General features: G+C 35.2%; 1 protein-coding gene across 8 annotated transcripts in view; it reads right to left on the reverse strand.

Annotated features, from left to right (window-relative positions):
* LOC136011115 (sodium channel protein type 2 subunit alpha) overlaps window positions 1-14,001 on the reverse strand; it is a 55,884-nt gene extending 41,883 nt beyond the window's left edge. For 4 of the 8 annotated variants that reach the window (XM_065672776.1, XM_065672775.1, XM_065672773.1 and 1 more), the window contains exons 1-8: window positions 13,735-14,001; window positions 10,624-10,742; window positions 8,270-8,359; window positions 6,459-6,587; window positions 5,692-5,783; window positions 4,475-4,747; window positions 926-989; window positions 214-355 (exon numbers count right to left, since the gene is read on the reverse strand). In XM_065672776.1, the coding sequence (XP_065528848.1) occupies window positions 214-355; window positions 926-989; window positions 4,475-4,747; window positions 5,692-5,783; window positions 6,459-6,587; window positions 8,270-8,359; window positions 10,624-10,742; window positions 13,735-14,001 (1,176 nt within the window). Of the gene's footprint in view, window positions 1-213; window positions 356-925; window positions 990-4,474; window positions 4,748-5,691; window positions 5,784-5,879; window positions 5,972-6,458; window positions 6,588-8,269; window positions 8,361-10,615; window positions 10,743-13,734 lie in introns of all 8 variants that reach the window. The other 4 variants (XM_065672777.1, XM_065672774.1, XM_065672772.1 and 1 more) reach the window with 2 other exon arrangements.
* Between the last annotated feature and the right edge of the window lie 4,600 nt (window positions 14,002-18,601).

Raw genomic sequence — 18,601 nt, forward strand, 5'->3', positions numbered from 1 at the left:
CCATAATGCTTAACCACCTTAATGAAATAGCTGCTATTTCTTGGGAATCTGAAACATTAACAAGGGCCCTTTTGTTTTAGACAGCTTACATATATGAAATAAAAGATGATTTCTGTCCTAAAGGCCTTAGGGACACGTGAATGAAAATAACTATACAAGTACTATGTAGTAATGGTATTGGTGATGGTGCTGTTTATTTTAGTAAGTCCTCACCAGCTGGTAAAGATTCTCCCAAAAGTCCTGAGTCATCAATCGAAACAGTGACAAGAATGCCCAACTGAATGTATCAAAACTTGTGTAGCCATAGTTGGGGTTTCTACCAGCTTTCACACATATATATCCTTCTGGACATTGACTACAAAAGAAGAGGAAATGCTATTTTTAACAACTACTCTAAATTACGATATGCTATAGTAAATCACAAAATTGTTCAGGAGTACCATTTTGTAATGAAATTATGAACAAGTAAAATCTTATTCTAAGTATCTAAAAGAAAACTACATATCTTATTGCTTTGCAATTTTTAATTCAATTTCCTAATGATATTTCAATGCTTTAATAAATAACTAATAGTAGTCTACCCTTCCCCACAATTTGTCATATCAACACAGCTCCACTAGGATAAAAGATTGTCAACTAGCATGGCTCATGGATAAACAGATGCCAGCAAGCTGACAGCAACATTCATGCACATAGCATTCATGTGGTTACCTTTACAAAATTAGCCTAAGATGCTGACAAAAGTGCCTCAAAAGTGTAAACTCAAATCACAGAGATGACAGTTGTATTTCAGTCTAGCTTCAACTGCAAAACATCAGTAATTTGCAACTCTCTGGTACAGCTGATACTAGAGTTGACCACCTGAGCTATTCTAAGTAGCTGTTTTTTCTTGATGTATAATGAAAAATGACGATGGTTTTCTTACCCTGCATCTGAGCTATTGCCACACAGCAAAGCATCATTTTGGCCTTCCAAGAAGTAGAAATGACCTGTTTTTAAAAAGAAAAAAAAAAAAACAAAACCCAAACCAAACCAAAACCAAATAAAAAAAAAAAAAAAGGTGATGACAAAGACATTATTTATACATAATGAAAATCGAGCAATGATACAGACTTTAAGACCTATAGCACTTTAAAGAATTAAGCAGAGCTAACGAACAGTTTAACCTCAATATATAATGATTAGGAAAGAAAAAAGCATGGAAAATACTACTTCCTATGATGTCTTGAAGTTGGCCTTTCTTTAGAAAATAGTAAGGTAGTTGTACAGCTAATTCTCAGTAACCTACCCAAATGACTAAGATACAATGAGTAGAATACTAAATTGTGTATGTCAGCAAATGAGTGAACAAATATCCGGAAAACAAGACAAAAGATGAGGTTGATACCCTGCCTTCGTTCATGCGTTTTGATATATGCCATTTAGTTTTATTCATTTATAACTAATAATTACTTGCTATTATATCAAAATATTACTTCAAAAAGTACTGACATTTTTTCAGCATGGAAAGAGAACTCAACATGCACAAGAAATTGCTACCTAAATCTTGATTTGAGCAGCTGAGGAAGAAACCAAGCTTTTATTGTACATTACAAAAATTTACTACACAAAATTCTGTAGCAGAGGAATGTACTTGAAGTGTCTACATATATTTTGTTAATAGGCTATTAAAATGAGGTAAAATATAATTTAAAGAGGTGGAAGTCTTAAAAGCCTCTGGCATATACTTTTCTTTGTTCTGCTTTGAGGCAGAAAGGGAAAACCAATTTGCCATCAATTCCCAGTTTGGGATTCTTGGGGTAAAATGGGAATCTCTGGTGGAGATTTTTGGGTCAGGTGGCATATTAAGCTAATGTTGCCAGAATTAGGTATGTTCTGGCTGTTCCCAGGAAGCAGATGGTTCCTTGAGATTCACTGCCAGCTGGCATAGACTAGCTTAGCTGGCATGAACTGAGGGCTAATGCTAAAGAGACAAGCAGGGAATTGCAACCAGTTCCTATTGACTGCTTCTACTCTGTCACCACCAGTATACCATAGAGACAGCATAAAATCTGCTTATTTTAAAGAGAGAGAAATATTATGTGCATAATTTAGGCATCTGCAATACATTCTTGGGTATCAGATAAGAAAACAGTGGATTCTTAGACATTCTGGAACTCACATAGTCAAACCCTGTGAGAGATCTAAACCCTACTTAAAAAGCATAAAGATGCAGATAGGCTACAAGATGGCTTTTAAAAATTGTCTGTAGGCCTAGTTTATATTCTTATGTGACACAGTTCCTCCTCTGGTAAGCAGAGTATCCAGTTAAGCCATCCAGTCAACTCAACTCTTAGCCCACTATTTTAGAAAACATTTAAATAATGAATTTTTCAATAGAAAGATGATAATGATAGAGTAATAAAAATAGCCAATATGTGTTCGTAAAAAATATGCCATGTATTAAAACTATTCCTGTCTCCTGCCAAACTAATAACAGGACAACAAGCATAGGTACAAGTCGTACACTTTCATAAGCAAATGAAGGACATATGCTCTGGCTGGAATCATCACAAAATACTTGAAAAAAGATTCTTGGAGGGCAGTTGCCAGTGGCTCAATGTCAGTTCATAAGGGCATCTTTCTGAAGATCCTCCAGGGCTCTGTGCTATACACGGTTTCCATAACAAGTTTCACTACCAACTCAAGACATGAAAAAATAGAAAAAAATTGCGTCAAGTGTTCTGAAGACATCAAGCTAGGAGAGAAGATGATTGAAATTTAGAATGACCTTTACAAACTGACAGGCAGGTCCAAAAGCAATTGGATTTATTTCAACAGAGACAAGAAGAAAATGCTACAATTGACAAGGCAAAATAAAATATGTAAATGCAAATAGACAGGATCTGGCCACAGCCATTGCTGTGCAAAAAGATGCAGCGACTGTCACAAACCACAAATTGGCTGTGAATCAACAATACAGTGCTGATATAAAAATTACGCAATTTTGAGATGTTTTAATAGGAATGTTTCATATATAGCACATAAGGTAATTACTTCTAATTTGTACCTTTGCTAGAGGAGTAAAGGATGATTTGAGAATCTGATTTAAAAACCCAAACAAACAAGGACAATAGCAAAAACCTCCCAACATACCCAAAATCCCAGACAAACTGGAAAGATTCCAAAAGAGGGAAAAAAAAGGCGAAAAGATGTAGAGAAAATGCAAAACAAAATAGGATTGCCTGATTTAGAAAAGACCAGAAATAAAGAAGATAATGGTTTTAAAGTATTATAAAGACCAATACAGTCTATGATTATCTTATTTCTAAATCCACAGGAGAAACAGTAATATATTCAATCTGAAATCAGGAAAATTTAGGTCAGATATTTAGAAAAATCTTTCTATTTGTATGCTGTAGTACCAGAAGCAGCTAAAAGGGAATGGAATCTGTTTTCAGATATTTTTAAGCTATGTTATCATCCAGAATTTCCAAGATGACATTTCTATGATACTACAAGTATGCGGAGATGCTAAGTATATTAAAAGATAGTAAGGCAATGAAACTTGGATCCAAAAGCATTTAGCTGTCAAACTGAGGTTCCCTAATTTTCAGTGGTACAGATATTAGTTACAAGATTTATACAGCCTTTAGAAAAAAACTAAGATCATGCCTAATTATGAAGTTAAAACCCTAATTACACTAAAATAAATAGGAAGTACTGAATAAATAGGAGATTCTGAAGCAATGTACTATTATGAATGACAGAATAGCAATCTACTATAGATACTTTCAGTGTCTATATTTTAAAATAATTTCTTTTAAAACAGCGACGTTAACTACCTAAAATGATGAAAATACTGTATTATGAAGTAACACAGGAGACCAAAATGATTATTTCTTGATTTTCCACAGATAAGAAACAATGTAAAAGATACATAATATGGAATATAGTTCTTATTTTACTAGAGTAAGAAGCATGGGATAAATCACTAGAATTATCATAAAGGCATGTCTGTGCTGTGCATGGGAGTGTGGTGTGAAGACCAAGTTCCCGAAGAAGCAATGCAGCTGCATTTACGTGCTATAGCAGGATTCATGAGCTAACTGATGTTCAAATGGGTATTTTATGATATTGGATATTATCTTGCACAAATGTAGCTATATGATTTCAGATCCCGCATCAGGATAGTCACACTATTTCAGGAGGCTTGAAGCTAGCACAGAAATTTCTGCTTTGTGCTGCAATGTGGTTTTACTCTGAAAGTCATATTCAGTAAAAGGTAAAAAGATAATTTGGTACCCAGTATAATATTGTAAGTATGTTAAACTATGTTATGACTGTTCTTTTATTTACTATACAAAATAAGCACTTTTATGTCTCTTGGCCAGACTACACCATTTAAAATGCAATGAAAAGATACTGATGCTTTTGTTTCTGATTAAAAAAAATACAGAAAATCAATGCAGTAGGTGATATAATTAACTCTTACTTTTGTCTTCGATGTAGTCATCCCAGTTAAATGTTGTCATTGTCATATTAATAAACGTGCCATTTTCACCTATAGAGCTATTAAAGTAGGAAATAACAGTTGTTTCAAAAGTAGAATTGTCTGGAGGCCACTGCAGGCATTTATTCCTCAAGTTGCCCATGAACAGCTGCAGCCCTATTAGTGCAAATACACTCAGACAAAATACAGTCAGGATCATAACATCTGAGAGCTTCTTCACAGACTGAATTAGGGCGCCCACGATTGTCTTCAAGCCTGCAAAGAGAAAAGATTTTTATTATGGCATTAAACAGATACAAAATACCAAAACAAAACAAAACAAAACCCAACCAACCAACCAACCCCCCCCCCAAGAAAAAAATGTATATAATGTGGTATTTCCTGACAAGATAAATATTTCATGCAAAATGACAACTGAGTTGAATATTTTGTGATACAATAACTTTCATGAAAAGCCTTACTACTTGTGAAGATGAATGAAAAGCTGTAAGTTTATGCTTATTTTATAGTGTACAGAAATAAAAAGTAGGTAATACCAAACACATTGTTTATGCCAAAATAAGTGATTTTATTATTCATGCTATATCTCAACCCTACGTAGAAAGGCATCATTTGCTTTTGCTGATGCTTCTTGCCCAAACCTTTCTTAAATGAACCTTTTAAATATTCTGCATTAGTAAACCTGTTATAAAGACATTATAAGTGCATATTTGAATGATATAATAATAATCTTACAATATAAGAGGGGTGATGGTTTGGAGAAGAAAGACATCTTTAAAACAATACCCCATGCATGGCCCATGCTATCCTTTATTTTTTCAGACATGACTTAAAACTGAATTAAGTTGCTATATCAAGTGCCTGCAATAAATGATAAAATTTGCATCAATATGAAAGCTTAAAATTAACATTTAAAACGTACAGGAAAGCTTGATGTCATCAGATGCAAATCACATAGGCTGTTTACTGCAAGTATCTCATGCAAAAATTTGTTAAACTCAGAGGCTGATTTTTTTTTTTTTTTGAGAGAGAAAAATACCACTAATACAAGCAAGAATCAGTTTAAGTAAAATTACATGTCTTGATTCCTGCTTTTTTATTTTGTTAAAAATGTGTAGCAAACAAGGCTTATGCTTTAAAAACATGAGTATAGCCTCTGTAGAACAAAAGTCAGCCTCAGTGTTTAACCTAGCTCTCACCTGGAATGACTGATATTGTTTTCAAAGCTCGGAGAACTCTGAATGTTCTCAACGCTGAGACATTGCCCAGGTCCACAAACTCTGTCACATATCTGTAATAGGGGAGTTCACACACAAACACAATGACAGCACACAAATAACAGTTGGAGATATGAGGGGCCTAACACCTTACACCAACTACTTCTTACCTGGAATTACAGAAATAGTTTTCAAAGCTCTCAATACTCTGAAAGTTCGAAGAGCTGAAACATTGCCTAGGTTTACAAATTCTGTTACATACCTGTAGGATTAAATCACAGTTACTCAGAATTGAGGCAGATTTTATCCTATTTGCTTGGGTCTTTGATAAAGACCTCTTCACCGTTCACTGTATTTTGCCTGTGCTATAAATATGCCTTCGACCATAAATTTAAATTAATTTTAATAAAAATTAACCCATTGACTTGACATTTGAAATTTCGTCATCTTATAGCAGGAAGTCAAAAGGATTCCTTTTATTCTGGTATGCAGAAAGGAGACAGGATATGAACAGTTCAGGCTGATGGCATTCATAATCCTAATGGGCTGGCACACTATCCTGGCCTCTGCAGCACATGGTTAGTTAGAAATACTAAAATGTGTAAAAGAGGTAGAAGAAACATATTGAAACCGCAGGAAGTCCAGGCTCCAAATGTTCTGGCTGACAAAATATGAGGCAATTTTTAGTCACTAATTTCATCCTAGCAGGAACATTTTTTCTATAAAAAAAAAAAAGGTAGAAGACTTACGCAAATGTAATGACAGTGAAATCTAGCCAGTTCCATGGGTCTCGAAGAAATGTAAAATCTTCTAGACAGAAGCCCCTTGCAAGAATTTTAATAAGTGATTCAAAGGTATAAATTCCAGTGAAAGTGTATCTGAGGAAAATATGCAAGACAGAGTTTACAGAAACACAGGCATTATCTTTACACATTTTGCTCTCAAGTTGCTTTATTCTCATTTTCTTCTCTTTAAGTGACATAAGAATTTCATGGAAGTTACAGCAAATTTAAACATCTGCAGAATTTGTACCATAAGGAAGGAGGAATGAATTGATTATTGAAAGACTAAATGACAACCCATAGCTTAAGTTCACATTCTATAATCTATACCAATCAAACAGTTGCAAAATTCCCAATTACATTAGTGCATGTTTATGTCCAATCTGAATCCATGTTTTAACAAAATACACAGATGGATTACAGAAATTAGGATTTCAGAAGATGCTTCCAGACTAAAAATTTACTTCAATGTTATTTTTATGCTGAAGTATTGCTTAGTACCATGAGCTGGGAATACACCAACTGTCATCAGTCCTCACTGACTTGGTTAGAGAGTAGGTGTACCCACTACTTCACCTTCAGCAAGACAGGCATGGTACTGGAATGAAACAAGTGTTTTCAAATGCAAAATCCTGTGCAAAAACAACCAGAAATATTTACAATTGCCAATAAAATTCAGCTACTCACTTTGACAAAAAACTCTAGTTGAAATGTAAAATTACTCCGACATTCTGAATAATTTCAATTTTCTATCTCTAAATTATGTCATCTTGAAATTGTGTTTAATTTATATTTTAATGGCAAAGAATCCAGATAAAATTGCCAACCTGAAACCAGTTTTCCAACATTTTTTCAGATAAATTTCTGAAAATTTTCTTTCCTGCACAACTTTGCTCAACAGATGAGGACTTCTGTTGCATATCTAAATGGCACACTATGATGATATGAAGAAATATTCAGGCTAGCTATCTTTACTCATGAGTATTTACTATATGCTAGACATCCCGAATACATGTATGTTCATACTGAACTCAAAATGAGAATGCCTCCACTGACTCCAACCTCCTATGATTTCACTTTTGATTACTTATAAATAGACATATCATCCAAAGCAGATAGGAATGAAGAAGAAGCAGAAACATAATATGCTATTGCAAAAAATGAAGCACCATGAAGAACTGTTTCACACTGTGGACTACAGCCTTGGAACTATCACAAAACATGCACCAAATGTGTATCAGCATCAAGTTGTTGGCATATTTGACCTTTTCTCTTCCTATAAGAAGATCAGCCAGCCACTTAAACACTTTTCTAATAGCTTATTTTTCTTACAAGCTTTCCATCATTAGATTATCTTTGGTGAAAGAAGGCTGCACTATGGTGAACACGGGCATCCATTAGACAGTCCTTTTATCTGTAATGGTTATGGGAGAGATGGAAGAGTGTATTTCTCCACATTTTTACATGGATATAACGTCAAATGCTTTGGAAAATATATATAATCTATTTTTTGCTTGGTCAGAAAACTAGCTTCTCATCTTACATTCCCCATCTAGGACTGCAAACAGAGGATGGACACTGAACAACTTGTGATGAGGCAAGTGGTTTAAAATGTATGCATTTAATACTACACATTAGAAAGTAGCATCAGAATAGCCGTTGAAAAGATATTCCAACAAAGTAGCTGCTGCCAGTGGATGCCATCCTAATACAAAATAATTTACAGCAGTTTATTTCAGATTACTGAATATTATTCAAAGAAAATCCATTTAACTTACTCTACATTCTTTGTCCAGTCTGGAGGGTTACTCATGGTCATAAATACACAGTTGGTCAAAATAGTGCACATGATAAGCATGCTGAATAATGTAGGTAAAGAGTTAAGGAATGTAAGCCAGAAAATCTCATTAAAAGAGTATCAAATAACACTGCTTTGGCAGATTTCCACTATCAGGAGCTATTTATCCCTCCACTGTTCTGGTAACACTCAAAAAAAAAAAAAAAAGCCCTAAATACGTTAAAGATTTCACATCACTGCTTTATAGCTAAAAGAGAACAATCACATAATAAAAATTAAAAAGACCCCTGAAATATATACAAAAAACCCAGCCCTTAATTGTAAGACCTTAGATGTTTCTTTTATTCTGAATAAAAATGTGAAAGTTTGAAGTAGCAGCTTCCAGTTTAGTGGAATAACACAAAAAGAATTTGGTTTGGATGATCTAGACAAATCTGATCTATTGCATGCATACAAACCAGTGAAAAATACAAGCCATAAATATTAACAGAACTGCTCTGGATCTGAAACCTTTCACTCAGGACTGATGACATTCTCTGTAGAAAATGGCAATGAACACCCAAATGAAAACCACACAGATGATGCCCAAAATATCCACATGATGGCACCATCACCTAAAACTAGAAAGAGGACAATACTCGATTTTCAGAAGAGCTTTAGCTTCTGTAAATAGGTTCACATGGTGCTCCTAAATAGAAATCCGAGTATAATGGGGTGGGAAGTACTGTGAGGTTTCCCTCTTTGCATGTCTACATCAACTGAAAAAACTTCAAGCGATAGTAACTACCTCTGCCTTTTGAACTGTCAAACAATCGTGGCTTTACGTTCATCAATTCTTCAGGTTTTCTGCTCAGTAAATATATTTCACACCCATTACTCATAATCTAGCTTCTCACTATGTAATTCATATATGAATAGAGCAGAAGAGAACGGAAGGTATTTCTAAAAACGTAACAGGTAACATCTTAAGAGAGTGTTTCGCAATCCTGGGCTTTACATAGGCTTTCAAAATCCTCTTGATTAAATGTCCTCTCAGAGTTGCAAATCCTCACTATTCTTTCATCAGTGGAGAAATAACTTGAATATACCACAATTTTAAACGTTTTCTAACATTCTGACTTCAATCAATCTAGCTCTTCATCACCATCTCAGTCCCATGATTTTCCATTATTCCATGTAATAATGTTCTGTAACATGCTCATGAGTGTCACATAACTGACAAATAATTGCATGTAGTAGCACCTGTAGCAAGATACAAAATCGGTTATGTAGTGTCATGATTGATTCTGAAGTTATTTTCAAGCTAGCCATAGATAAGAACATCCAACACAACCATTGTAATTATCAGACTTCCATCATACCAAGACTGAAAAAATTATTTTCATTATTCATTCTACATTATCTTAGGATCAATATATGTAATGCTACACACAAAACTACTTTCAGAGTGCTTATGTTAGACTTGTAAAATCTAATTGTGCAAACATCTGCATTTGTTCCTCAAGTAAGTAGACTTGCTGAAGTCAATGCCCTGATTGCTCATATCAGCATCTGCGATCAGAGCAGTGGGATGCCTACTACAGTCAGCTATCAAAACACTGAAAAAACCCAAAATAATAGATAAGTCATCATGATCATTTAGCTTTGCAAATACCTACCTGCAATACGGAAACCTCATGACCTACTTGAAGACTGAAATTAAAACATCTACAGGATTACAAGTGCATAATGCAATAATGATCCAGGAAAAAAATAGCTAACATACATATAGCATGGAGATGTATAATAAAACAAGAAACCTAAGCTCTTTTAACAACCTATCCTTCTGCAACTGTGATCTGAATCAGAAAATTAAAAAGAATAATGAAAGCATATTTTCACTAAATATTCATGCAAGCAGAAACCTGGGATCAAAGATCTGATTTTTAACACAGAGTGTCAGTTAAGAACTGGAAATATTTTGAGCACTATATCTGCAGCTTATGAAAAACATGGAGGATGGGAAAAATGAAAAAAGATGTGATGATTACAGGAAAAATAGGAGGGGAAAAAAACACCAACCAAAACAGGTGGTGGAATTAAAAAAGACACGAGAAAAAAATGTATACGACCATGACTGGTTGTCCGGTTTCTGATATTACTATATTAAGATCCATCAATGAAAATAAATGCAAAAAGCGAATCAGGAAACAAACAGAAGACAGAAATAATACAGAGAAGAGGGACAGAGCGTTATAGATCATATTAATCCTGGGACACATGCCAGAGAATCATTTAAATACTAAGTAACATCTCATTTACTAAAGTTTTAGACTAACCACTTGAAAAGGATATGAATGTACCAAAATCTTAATAGCTATTTTTCTAAGAGGGTTGAAAGGAGTTAACATGTACAGGGCAGAGGTGGCACTGAATCGGAATATTGCCTTCCCTTTATTCAATACTATAAAGGTCTGGAAAAAGAAACAGAATGAAAAATAGCATTTAAAAGATAACCAAACTACAAGCAAGTTACAAGTTCAAACCCAGAATCATTTTAATTTCATTATTAATCATATTTGGTCAAACTCTTCTTCCGTTTGCACCTCCCCCAGAATCACAATCCCCTTGTCCAGTTCACACATTGTAGAGAGTCCAGCCAAATCACTATAAATATAATTGCAGTGAGAGCCATTAAAGCTTCAACATTCCCCAAATCAAATAACCAGCATTAATTATCACATCAAAGTACTAAGATGATAGTACTACAGTGATCTAAATTTCAAGAGTGATCTCATGAAAATAGAGTGTTCAATAACCAGTTTTTTCAAAATAACACTAATGCACTGAGTTTCTGCTGTACTCTAGCACATTGCTTCTCTTTTCAGCTATTTCTTGTGAGTTTCATACCTGCAATTCTATTTTTCTTATATCATGCTTTACTTTTTACCTAATACAGAATTCAGTAGTTCATATATATATTCAATGTCCACAGTTTCAGCAATAAGTCGTGAGTACTACCAATGTTTAAAATAGCATTACTGGATTTAATATTTTTCTTTAGAGCTGGGAAATAAGAAGAATTTAACAATGAGTAAGTTTTAAAATTAGATTTCCATGCATTTGTGGAAATTCCTATCTATTTCTGTCATCTCTGTTTTCTACACATGGGTGAAAGTTCATGCTCACTGAAGGTAAGTAGATCTAGCTAGCACTGTGGCAGCCCTAAAAAGCCCAAGGGAACATAAGCCATGCAAACCTGGAGCACAGCCAGTAGCCATGATTTGCCTCAGCTGGAACCAGAAGGCAGCATTTGTAAAGATTATGTTCTACTTTCTGAGCAGGTGTGCTAAGTACAGCAGCTGAAATACTGAAAACACAATGCCTCCCCCTGACTGAAATACTAAATTTCAGCACTTCAAAACCAAATATATTTGCTTTGCCAGATACTCATCGATTCTCAAGCCATACTTTATTGTATGCCATATCCTTTATTGTAGAGGAGAAAGGATTGGTCTGTAAGGTATGCTTTGCTACCATTGCTTTTCAACTCCATTAGTATTCTTCCAGGGGTTCAAGTAAATATGCCCTCAAATCAAGTTTTCCAGATGTTTTCTGTTTCCTTTAATCTGACAAAACAGCTGATGAAGCGTCACTTGTGCAATGCTGACTCATCAAGACATATTAAAAAATTAAAATGGAGCTAACCTAAACTAGGATGTTTAAAGATATGCAAACACCCAGAAAAATAAAAAGAAAAAATATGATTGCAATGCATATATAGTTTGGCTATTTGGATATAGTCTTATATCCCCTACTAGAAACCACTATGCTTCTGGAAAAGATCAAGGCAACAGCTGATCACTTCTCAGTCAGGAACATGCAATTCAGCAGGATTTTACTTCATGTCCACAGTCAGTTTCAGAATTGCTTCCCACTTTCCAAAGCATGATAATACATGTGCTAACTTCAGAATTCCCAGCACTGGGTTTAGATTTTTACTACTGAATTTAGAGTTTTATAGAACTGGGAAAGAAAGAAGGAAAGGGATCAGCACTTTGACCCAAATTCCATTTGCCTTACATCCAGACTTCAACTGAGTAAATCACTTGAGTAAAGGGAGGGGAACACAGTATGTAATTGGAAATTTTGTTTCCAAATTTAACTCATGATTCTCCATGTCATGAATTGAGTGTTAGAAATTCCAATGGACATTTAAGGTTTTTTTAAAGCTGCCCATTTATCATGGGATGCCTGTATTGTTATTGTTTCAACATAAGAGCAATGAGGCATAGCCCTAATTCCTGCAGCATATGTATACAATTTTTTTTATTATTACTTAGTTCAAGTTTGACTCCTAGCAATTCTCGGGGGTTTTCATCCTTTTTCTTTGAAGTAGTTTTTTTGCTTTCATGTTCTTTTGGGTTTTTTGGTTTGATTTGTTGGGTTTTGGTTTGATTTTTTAATTTGCTAGTTAATTTCCCCGGGAAAAAAAAGAAAGCACAAGAAAAAAATTATGAAGACAGATAAATAAATATCAGTAATTTCTTCTTTACTGGCAGAATAGTGAGGGTGCGATACATATGATGCCAAAACCTGAGGGACTGGAATTCTGGAGGCAACCCAAGGCCATCTGGTCAAAAGTCTTAAGTTCAGCACTTTTGCTCTTGGTCACAACAATTTTTGCTGTTACTTTTAACAAAAATAAAATATGTGGTTGGGTTGTTTTTTTTTTTTTAATTTATAAAATAATTTCAAAATTACATAACATTCTGTCAACACTCCAAGAGGAATTCCTTCCTCCTCCCTATTTATGTCCAACTTTTAAACACCTCTTTTATAACAGTCACAGAATATTAAACTGGATATGAAAAATTTTTCACCCAGACTAAGTCAGATATATATGATACCTCTGCAGAGTATAAAATGGAAGAGAATGATCTTCAGCATATCCTGAGAAATGCCTTTATCTACTTCCCTATCCTTCCCAGCAACAAGAGAAAGCAACCTAATCTTTCCACGTGACAGTGGAGAAAGCTAGGGAGGTGTCTAGCTACCTTTGAGATGGGCTTCATAGTGAAGATCTGCTCCTGTCAAATCTGTAGTATGGCAGTTAATAAAATAATAATTCCAAAGATAACCCCTCTGCTACTTCTTCAGTTCTCCTGCGTGTAAAATACTGGAAGTTACAAGCTTTAGTAAAATGTCAAGTATAATAAAATAAACCTAAATGCATCTCTACCCACAGATCAGCTAGCAAACTTTCATTACTACTACTACTGTTCTTACAATGGAGATTTCTGCCAATGAAATCAGCAGCTGGTGGAATGTATTATACGTAAAAATGGGTCCAAAATACTAGAAATACTATATCTGTGAGAGGGTACCTTGTATTTTAATACTGTATTTTAATATCCTTGTATTTTAATATTTTTAAAGTCTAGTAGAAATATACAACATGCTCACTTTTTTATTGATATAATATGGGTCCAGGTCTTCCAAGGGCTCAGACACCATTCCTGGAGGTATGTCGCCGTAAATAAATGGCAGCGTCTTTCCTGCCTCCAAGTCGCTATTTGGCTTTGGGCCATCTTCATCATCATCATCTTTGCGTTCTTGTTTAGACTTTTTAGCTTTTTCTTCATTGACACGCTGCTCAATAGCTGCAAGTGATTCTCTTGTGAAATAGCGGAAGCTATCAGGTCCTGGTGGTACCAGCACTGATTGTGCCATCTTTTCATCCTGCACCTCTTAATTACTGTTTAGCCTCTCTCATAAAAAAGTGCTAAAAATATAAAAAAACAAAGAAAGAAATCAGAGCAACACAAACAGCTACAATATACCTTCACAGAATTTTCTGTAGGACATCTTGTTATTCAGTAATTATTAACCAAGAGGAGGCTGCAATGAAAAGGATATTTTGTTTTATTCAAGACAAACCATTCTCCTTTGAAAATGGTCTCAGAGTTGTCTTGAAGGTACCAATTCTTAAAACATTTAGTTTAAAATTTACTTAGTGCTTGTGACGATAGATTGACAATTGTACAGACTGTATTAAAAAAAAAGTCACATATGGTACAGTAACATTTTGCCTTTATCAATGATAATGTATCTGTTCCAGTGACTAAAGTAGATCTTTTCCACCACATTCACTGTGAGGAATCAACAGTTCTGAAATGTTTCTAGTTTGGCACTGAGAAGTGAGACTCCAGACAATTCACCTCCATATAGTCCTGAAAGCTGCACCTTGGATTAATCCTCCCTCTAGCTATAAGGGCCAGAAATGACTCCTAGAACCCACTACTGCCATGCAAGGCCAGAGAGATCAGTCGAAAGCACTGTGAGATGCTCCTTCTCTTCAGGTACAAATATGCTGTCTTTGCAGAGCTGCCAGCTCAGGAAACAAGATTCAGGTATAAGCACCTGCATTCTGATCTCCTGCCTGGCAACACATTGTGCACTGGAAGAATTGCTGAATTAAACAAAAATTCTCTTTAAATCGTTACATACTGCACTTAGATCTTTTACATCTGAATCTATATACAGTTACATTTTTCACAATTGCAACAAACAAGAACAGAAAGATCTCTTCTACATGTGTCCAGACAGCTGAGTAAAAAAAAAAAAAAAGGTGGAAAATATTCCAATATAAATACTTTGATCTGAAATCATAAATGGGATCTCAGACATAGCCTAAGAATTTTTTTCTCGAGTAAGCACATTAAAAATTCAACAAATGCAATAAAAAAGTAACAACTTCTGAGTAGGAAAATATACCCAGAAACAATTATCAAATTAAAATGATACAATAGTCAGAATATAATCAGCATGATCCTATTTTACTGTCTGCTAAATACACATACTCCAGCACAGCTGCAACAAATGCATATTTCTGAGGCATGCTAAATAAACAGCAACACAATGCTTTCTCCTCTTTTCCCACTCTATGCACATCGTCATTTACACCTACACAGACACCCACATGCATCCCAACTCCTGCAGGTCTCCCTATGAACATGCTCTTCCATTGCGGGCAAATGCACCTGGTGCATTCCACCATGGACGGTCTGTAACAAACTGCTGCTGGAAGCTGCACTGACTAGGAGCAGAGCAAAGGGTTAATCAGCAACCTGAAAGTGGTCCTGCAGTAGAATCCTGTTACATTTTATTGTTAACTGGGGGGTGGGGGAGCAAGGCATAATCCTGTTTTAATACTGCAGGAAACAATTAAAAATTCATTACCAGTGAAGAATCTTGCACTTATGTGGGTTTGGAATGGCACCAAGGAAGACTGCAGCTAAAATTCCATCATGTCTTTTCCTTTTTTTTTTTTTTTTCCTAAATTCTCCTCTACAGACCACACCTAACTTCCTGCTGAAGGATCCTGGTTATTGAAGTCAAAACTGGCATTTCCTGTGAGAACCTACTAAGTGCTGTAACTCTTACTGGCACTAGATGGTACTAATATACATCCATAAATTCTTGTCGGTAAAGAATTTTTGCATGCTGAAACACTTACTTAAACTGAGACTCTGGGACTAAAATACATGATTTTATATAACCAGCCAGGTCTCAGGATTCTCAAAGATTCTGTTGAATATATAGCAGCTACTGATGATGAGACCATAGCTGTTAAAACTGCAAAGGTCACACAGAAATAAAGTAGGAGGGATAGCAAAGTAAGAGAAATAGAAAAATGGAGGTTGCACAGACAGTGTACACCAGAGCAGTTGCTGAGACTGGTTTATTAGCAGTCTGGGTTATTTAAAATTACATTTTGTATCAGTTTTCTATAATAAATTTATATAATATACTTGATGTGTATTCTTCCCAAATTTGGGAAAGCTAGCAACGAGCAGGAAGGATGGTGGTCTGGAGTGCTCACTGCAGTGGCGAATTTCTGTACAGAAGTCACCCACGGTAGCAGGGAGCAAGACTAGATGAGCAGGAGTGCTGTAAGCCCCTCCTTTGTGCTGAATCAATAAGACATCACCTTTGGGCACCACTGCACTGAAATGCCATCCTACTTTCCTTCCACTTAACTGCTTTCTCCATATTTTCTATGCTTATTGATTTTCAGACTTTTTCTCCTGCTGCACTAATGAAGCTTTTCAGCCTCTTTCCCCACCATTGGCATCCTGCTCTTCTCTCCTTCTCTCACACATACCCAATCTCTTTCAAACTTTTCAAGCAACACATTCCAATCTATAGATTCAGCTGTTTAGACAGTCACTCTGCCATCCCCTTTCTTTCAGCTGTGAAGGGTACTAAAGAAGCTGTGGAAAGTAATAAAAAGCAAAGGGACATTCCTAAGTGAAAAAGGTTGGAGAAGGAAAGAACACAGTAGCTGAAGAAATGCAACTGTGGCTTTGAAAAAAAGACAATGAAGAGAGGGACAAATATTGATAAATTGGTTCTTTGGTAATAGTGATAAGAGAATGAACAGTTTGACTGCATCAAAACAGTGGGTTTAAAATTTTCAACAACTAAGAAAAAATGTGTTGAATGAGAAATATAATTTAACCATGAAAAGCACTGATTTGGGTTTTAAGCATTTAAACATTACACAGTATTTTTAAAAAAATTGAAAAGCCTTTCTAGAAAAGTCTTTCTAGAAAAGTTGCTAGGTTTTTCTAATTTCACAAATGATTCAATGAGATCAATAGAAATTTTGCAGGCAATTCTGTGTAACATCTCTTTTTGTTGGTGTTATATAGCTCTGGATGAAAACTTTTTACTAATTAGGACTGTGGTTTACTTGGAGCTGCTCTGCAGTCTCAAAGTTAGAAAATGATGAGACAGCACAGATTCACAGAAGGAGCTTCTAACTACAAAAGTATTTTGATTATTTATACGTGTGAATATGTATATACGTGTTTATGCAGCTGCTCATGAAAGTTGCAGTAAACCAAGTACCTGAAAAACTGGGCTAATTCACACAATATGGAAAAGGAGCCTGATGCTGCTGTTAATAGTATATTAAGTTAAAATGTCTGATTATTTGTTTCTTATTGCATAGGTCTAAAATGATCTGAGATCCCAAACTGACTTCCAACGGTGCTTTACAATTCACATGCATAGTGTTAGGAAGGACAGTGCAAAGTAAAGACAAAAAGGAAACAACCAGTGGGACATTGTGTCACATTGCTTTAGATGCTTGGGTCTACAGTCTTACAAGGCTGTAAATTGAAAAGAACAAGTATTTTAGAGAGATAGAATAGACAGGAAATTCAATATGATCTTTGCAGTCTAAAAAGAGAAAGATATATACTTCTAAAGAGAAGATCACTTCTAGAGAAGCTAGTAATAATTCTTAAAATATACTCAAATAATTAGATGATACATAGCTATAGTAAATGTAGCAGATAAAATCAGAAGAGACAGGAGATCAAATCAAATAGTAAATTGCAATCAGAAACCAACCCAACATAACCTATTAAAAACTATTGATCAAACAATGGTCACAATTTACCTAAACACGGAAAGTTTTCAGAATAATGAGAATTTTTAGGAATTCTGGCAGCAGGTAACTTCTGACTGTTGTCTAGCTTCTTACCTATAGCCATGGGTACATTTTATGAACAATTTTATCAGTGGTATCCACCTTCCCACTATTATGGCACATCTGAAAGCTTCAAGTGAACTTTGTCTTTTAATTATTTGGCAAAACACTCATGGTCCATATAAAGGAATGAAGTTGTGTTGAAGAAGTGTGCAGTGTCATATGTAAAGAAACTCTGCATGAGGGGGAATGATTTTTGACAGGACAGAGCTGAGAAAAACTTGTGAGTCTTTTCCTGTCTGTCTACAAGCCCTTCATCTGCAGGCACTCCTGATTAATAAAATTGAAGGAAAACAGATTAACAGCTTCTCCTCAGAAATCTGTAATAATTAACTGTCTTTGTTCAATGTTAAAGGAGAGCAACTTGCCATCATTCCGTGGTTCTGTCATCCTTTCACCCTCCAGCTGTGTGTTCCTGTACTGTATTAAATTGTCCCTAAGTGCACGACTTTTCATTTATGGCTCTGAATTTCATCTCGTTCCAGTAACACCAGTCATCAAGCTCATCTAGTTCTTTCTCTATAATAGCCTGCTCGTTCTTTTGACAATGCCTCCCAACTTTGTGATAGGAGCAAATTACATTGGCATATCTCCCCTTTCTTTACTGAAACAATTAATTACATTTTAAATGAGATCTGTTCCAAAATTATGACGGGCAACTTGGACCCAAGTATAGGTTACTGTGGTATTTGCTGTAGTTTGCAAAATACGTTAATGCTACTCCAAAAACTTTAATCTTGAACAAATCGGAAGTTTATGCTCTTAAATTAA

Source organism: Lathamus discolor, chromosome 3 (genome assembly GCF_037157495.1).
Source record: "Lathamus discolor isolate bLatDis1 chromosome 3, bLatDis1.hap1, whole genome shotgun sequence".
Taxonomy (NCBI): Eukaryota; Metazoa; Chordata; class Aves; order Psittaciformes; family Psittacidae; genus Lathamus; species Lathamus discolor.